This window comes from Anopheles darlingi, chromosome 2, assembly GCF_943734745.1.
Source record: "Anopheles darlingi chromosome 2, idAnoDarlMG_H_01, whole genome shotgun sequence".
Lineage (NCBI taxonomy): Eukaryota > Metazoa > Arthropoda > Insecta > Diptera > Culicidae > Anopheles > Anopheles darlingi.
Window position 1 is genome coordinate 34,221,903 of NC_064874.1, and position 5,000 is coordinate 34,226,902.

Here is a 5,000-nt window from a genome sequence, read left to right on the forward strand (position 1 = left end):
GTTGATGCGAATTTATCAATCGCAATAAAAAAAAGACAAAATCAATCAGCAGAATGTCCACCTAATATAGATGAAGAAAGTGGGAACTGCTATCAGCGCACCTTATCGGTTCGCTCCCTCTGCTTTACTTTATCAGAGCTAAAGATTATTTTTGGCTTTTCGTTAAGATGCATTATGACCGCAAATGGATTTGCTATTGTAAGCCATTTTTGGTGCAAAGTGTTGGCAAGTCCGAAGTAGACTCGGTTTTGTGTGGCAGGTTCCTATAGATAAAGGGCCTTGTCGCCGGATGTTTTGAGGGGATGTATAACTATGGGTTAGTTTAACGCATAACTGCTATCATAATACTCCCACAAATGCAAAAGTAAATGTCGAAGAACTACAATCTCCAGTTTCCGCTTTTATCAACCCTCTTATGAGAAGACTGCACAAAAAATTGAGTATGTAAAAGGTACGAGTGAGTCTTTAACATTGGCGGCAAACTCCAAAAGCTATGTTCACATCAATTACATTTCAATTAAATGTTTCTTTAGATGGATCATTCTTCATTACCCTGATGATAGATGTTCATGTATGAACGACTTTATTGGTTTTCTTATACATTATAAGCTGCTTCCTCGATTGAACAGTTTAAATAAACTGATTAGAAAAAAGCAAATCACTGCATCATTTTAAAATTATTTGCGAATATACTTTTTTTGTTTAGTACGACCTAGTACAGGCACCTTTTTAAAAACAGATTGGTTGGGCCCAACGCCCGAAACAACTGGGAAAATATAATTGAATTAAAAAAGAAACGGAATAACAACCACAAAATTTTCATGGACATATGAGGTACGTGAACATTTTCCGCTCTCTTTATGATAACGGGCGCCTCCATCGGCTCTGGGTTCGCCGCGATTCGTCGAAGCGCGAATGCTTTGAGCTTAAAACAATTTAACCCTTCGCGAAGACGCAGCTTTCTAGAGAAAAGCTCGTCGTTTCTTTGGTGCAAGCTTGCATACAACCATGCGTTGCCCCTTTTTCGATTTTGAATCTCAACCTTGTTTTTTCTCTGACTTGCCGTTTAATCATGATCATGCGGTATCTGACAAAGAAAGATCAAAACACTTTAGTGTAGCGTTGTACAATAATATTTTATTTTATTTTATTATTGATGGCATACTCCAAGGTCTCTGTTTAGTTCCTTCCGTTTAAAGAGCTACGAAATGTTGCAGCATTATTCGAATGCATATCGCGCTCAGGTTATTGTACGGACAACAGTAATTTCATCGCCACACGCACACCTAATTCGGTTTTTGTAGCGAAGCAAGGTACTTCATCGTGGTATCAACGAGCTCCTTATGGAATTCGGCATAGTCCGGGAACTCGGCCGTCACCTTAGCCAGCCAGGCCTTAATTCCCGGATAGGGCTCGAGGTCGTACTGCATCATGCCGAGCGTCGTTACGTTACTCAGCAGACAAATATCGGCGATCGTCAGATGATCGGCGGCGGCAAACTGACGCTCCGTGACGTAGGACTCCAGCAGACCGAGCGCCTTCTTCAACTTCGCCCCAATCTCATCCGTCATTTGTCTTGTCTTGCGCACCAGACATTCCACGTGCTCGATGGTGCTCCGGAACAGGAGCCCATTGTCGAAGAAAAGCCGCTGATTTACGACGGAGCGCACCTTCGGATCCTTCGGGTAGAGCGAATCGTCTTTGCCGTACTTTTCGATCAAGTAGATCACAATCGCGTACGACTCGTAGATTACATGCCCATCGTCCACCAGGGTGGGAATTGTGTGCTGCGGGTTAATCTAGAACCACCGCACCGACCGAAAATGGTTTGAGTGATTGATGAGCGCAATTCGCTGCGGCCGCGCGAAGCGGTGTGCACCAACAACATACCTTCTTCAGATTCTCGCGCACTTCGGGCAGGTGTGGATTCGTTTCCTTTAGGTTGAAAGTGATCCCGAGCTTCTTCGCGACCAGCAGAACGGTCTGGCAGGGGGGCGACACAATGCTGTAGTACAAATCCATGTTTTGCTGTTTGAACGGGAACACGCAGAAACCGCGACTGATGCCCGACCACAAGCAGCCAGGTAGTTTTATAGCTCCCCAGCTTTGGGGCCTCCCATCACCAGTGGCACCAATACCCTTGTGGATATGAATGACGTGTTAGTATGATGAAATGTTTTGACTCCGTAGCCCGTAGCACGATTTTTTTTGTTGTTGTCGGGGATGGGGCATATCAAGAGGTTTCTGAAGATGCCACAAGTCAAACATTACCGTTCTGAAATGTGCGTGATGGTAAACTAATATGGGCGCAGTGAGCCGTACCGCAAGCGACGCAGGAAAGCATAATCAGGATGGTGCGTCGCATGATGAAATCGGAAATCGATTTTACGATGCTCATCAGTTGATAATCTACGCACACACATGCGTTACACTACGATTGCTAACTGTATTTTGTACAGTAAGTGGGGTTGATCGATCTATTTAACTTTACGCAGCCGATGTTGTGTTGGCATGATTCAATGTAATCAGCTAGGGATTCGTTCATCGCTAAATTTGGTATCTCTTTGTTAATCTGCTCGATGATAAAAGAATCACGCGACTTACGCGACTGTTGCATCGTTGTGTCATCGAATTTTATCAGGAACTTTACTTAGAATGTTCGATATCCGTATCGGGCAACATGATCGACAATTTTGAGCATTCGTTACGATGACTTTCTATTTTTATGGCTTCGATTTCTAATTGTTTGCTTTTTATCGTATAAGTATAAGTGCTGCTTATACTTTTTTCCTTATTAGATTTAAAAGATAGCGAAGAGTTGTGTATTTGAAGAAGAGTGGTTTAGAACCGCCATAAGCGCCAAAGATTAATTATTCTTGTTAAAATATGTTTTTCTCGGTACAATCATCCCATATACCATTATAAAAACATTTTTTAAAACATCGCTAGGCTTCACAAGAGAAAATAAATAAGATTTTAAAGAGATTATCAAGAACATTGTTCTAAGCAGCTTGTGATGATAGATGACTAGCGACGAAAAAAGGTAGCAATTGATGATTTGTATCGTGGTTGGGGAATGGTGAGGGTATAATTGAATTATTTTTCACCGTGCTCCGACTTCTAACGCGTCTGGCTATATACGCCTCACTCGGTTAAGCATTCTCTTGACCTTCACTCAAGGCTCAATATACATTCTGCGACTACCACAAGCCCAGGATAGAAAACATATAGAATGAATGAATGTTTCTACAAACACCTAGTCATTCAGTGTCGGTTTCGGGCATGCCAAGATGTTAGTTACGCTACAGGGGTCGTGGTTTTTTCACGAAAAAAAGCGCTCAAAAGAAGAACGCAGAAAGGAACGCCTGCAGAGAATACAGTCTTGCTTAAACGCTTTGCGATGAATGAAGCCAATTACTTCCTCTTTATTGAGCTATTTGGTGTTTCTCGATGTAAAGCTTAGTTTGCTCCTGCAGCTCCTGTTTGAAGGCCTCGTAGTCCGGGAACTCGGGCGTAACACGCGAAACCCATGCCCTGATGCCGGGATAGGACTCCAGACCGTACTGGAACCATCCGAGTGCCGTGATACTGCTCAGCATAGCGATATCGGCGATGGTCAGATGATCCGCGGCCGCATACGATCGCTCGGTAACGAATCTTTCGGCCAAGTCTAGAGCCTTCTTGAGTTTCGTCTCCATCTCTTCCGATGGTTTCCGATCGGCCAACGCTTCCTCAAGGTTAGCCAGCACATTTTTGTACAGTGTTCCGATGTCAAAGAACAACCGCTGATTTACGACGGAGCGCACCTTCGGATCCTTCGGGTAGAGCGAATCGTCTTTGCCGTACTTCTCCACCAGATAAATCGCGATCGCATACGACTCCCACATCACATGGTCCCCGTCCACCAGGGTTGGGATCATGTGTTGAGGATTAACCTGAAAATAATCCGTTGGTACACCGTTGATGATCACGCTGAATACTCAGTAACACTCACTTCACACCGCTTACCTTTGTAAGGGCGGCCATATCGGCCGGATCTTCGAGGTCTATCTTCTTGATGTTCAGAGTTATTCCCAACTTCCGTGCCGTTAGGAGCACAGTTTGGCACGGTGGCGATATGATATCACTGTACAGCTCCATCCTGTCCGATTGTACGACTACGAATGACGCCCCAAGCATCAAAGGCATCAGTGGAATTTAAGCGAGTCGCGAAAACCTTTAACACTTTCGTTCACCAATACCATGTGGCCGGCCCGCTGTTTACCGGGCAATTGAATGTCGCTTCTATCTCGGGCTGCTTGTCGTTGTGTGGGCAATGGTTTGGCTTCCACTTAATCTGCCTCTCGAGGGTTTGTCTAATTTGGGGGCCCCTCCAAAAACCGGCGGATGGAAAAAAAATGGAAGGAACACGGTAAACAACTGGCCGAAATTCATTACCGACAAGGGGCAGAAGATAACGAAGCACTGATTGAAGCGATATTTACAGTGCTTGGTGCGTATGTGGTTTTTATTCTACTTGCATTTTTTATGAGAACATTTAAAGAGTCCGTTAGAAGGACTATCCTTTGTTTCTTTTGGAATTAGTTGTTTCGATAGTTTTTTGTATTACATAGGTGTGAGTTTAGTGGCGAAATGGCAGTGTTGTTAATGAGCATGAATGCCTGGTAGACTTCTTATCACTCTGAACTGATAACCAAATGAACGCTGTATAATCTGGCTCAAGAATGTCTTCTTTGCTAGATGGAATAGAGCAGGAATCTGGAGAGACAAGAATAGGCAAACATTCTTGAGAAAAGATAAGAAATGATTATTATACTATTTCAATTACTAAAACTCGCAGGAGTGAATAGTAACAGGAGGATCGTCATATGAGCTAGTACATCCAGTATTTTGTGTGAACAAATGGCAAAAATCAACTATTAGAATCTGCTACTAGTGAATGATAGTTTAATTTTTGATGGAAACTTATATTTTAAGATTGCCAGAATTAAGTCAAAACT

At 43.3% G+C, this 5,000-nt stretch overlaps 2 protein-coding genes across 2 annotated transcripts; both read right to left on the reverse strand.

The window, feature by feature from the left end:
• Positions 1 to 1,281: 1,281 nt before the first annotated feature.
• Positions 1,282 to 2,022, reverse strand: LOC125951596 (glutathione S-transferase D5-like). Its single transcript, XM_049680538.1, has 2 exons — positions 1,891 to 2,022; positions 1,282 to 1,799 (listed from the first exon to the last, which is right to left on the reverse strand). Exons 1-2 carry the CDS (start codon positions 2,020 to 2,022, stop codon positions 1,287 to 1,289), a joined length of 645 nt encoding a protein of 214 aa, XP_049536495.1. The 3' UTR covers positions 1,282 to 1,286.
• A 1,391-nt stretch (positions 2,023 to 3,413) lies between these two features.
• On the reverse strand, positions 3,414 to 4,144 carry LOC125951311 (glutathione S-transferase 1-like). Its single transcript, XM_049680058.1, has 2 exons — positions 4,009 to 4,144; positions 3,414 to 3,935 (listed from the first exon to the last, which is right to left on the reverse strand). The coding sequence occupies exons 1-2, from the start codon at positions 4,138 to 4,140 to the stop codon at positions 3,426 to 3,428; spliced, it is 642 nt and encodes a 213-aa protein (XP_049536015.1). The 5' UTR covers positions 4,141 to 4,144; the 3' UTR covers positions 3,414 to 3,425.
• Between the last annotated feature and the right edge of the window lie 856 nt (positions 4,145 to 5,000).

Excerpts from the sequence above, each read along its gene's own strand:
- LOC125951596 (XM_049680538.1), bottom strand. The coding sequence starts at position 2,022 with ATGGATTTGTACTACAGCATTGTGTCGCCCCCCTGCCAGACCGTTCTG. Across the intron at positions 1,800-1,890 it reads TGCGCGAGAATCTGAAGAAG|ATTAACCCGCAGCACACAAT; the intron begins GTATGTTGTTGG and ends CGGTGGTTCTAG.
- LOC125951311 (XM_049680058.1), bottom strand. The coding sequence starts at position 4,140 with ATGGAGCTGTACAGTGATATCATATCGCCACCGTGCCAAACTGTGCTC. Across the intron at positions 3,936-4,008 it reads ATATGGCCGCCCTTACAAAG|GTTAATCCTCAACACATGAT; the intron begins GTAAGCGGTGTG and ends GATTATTTTCAG.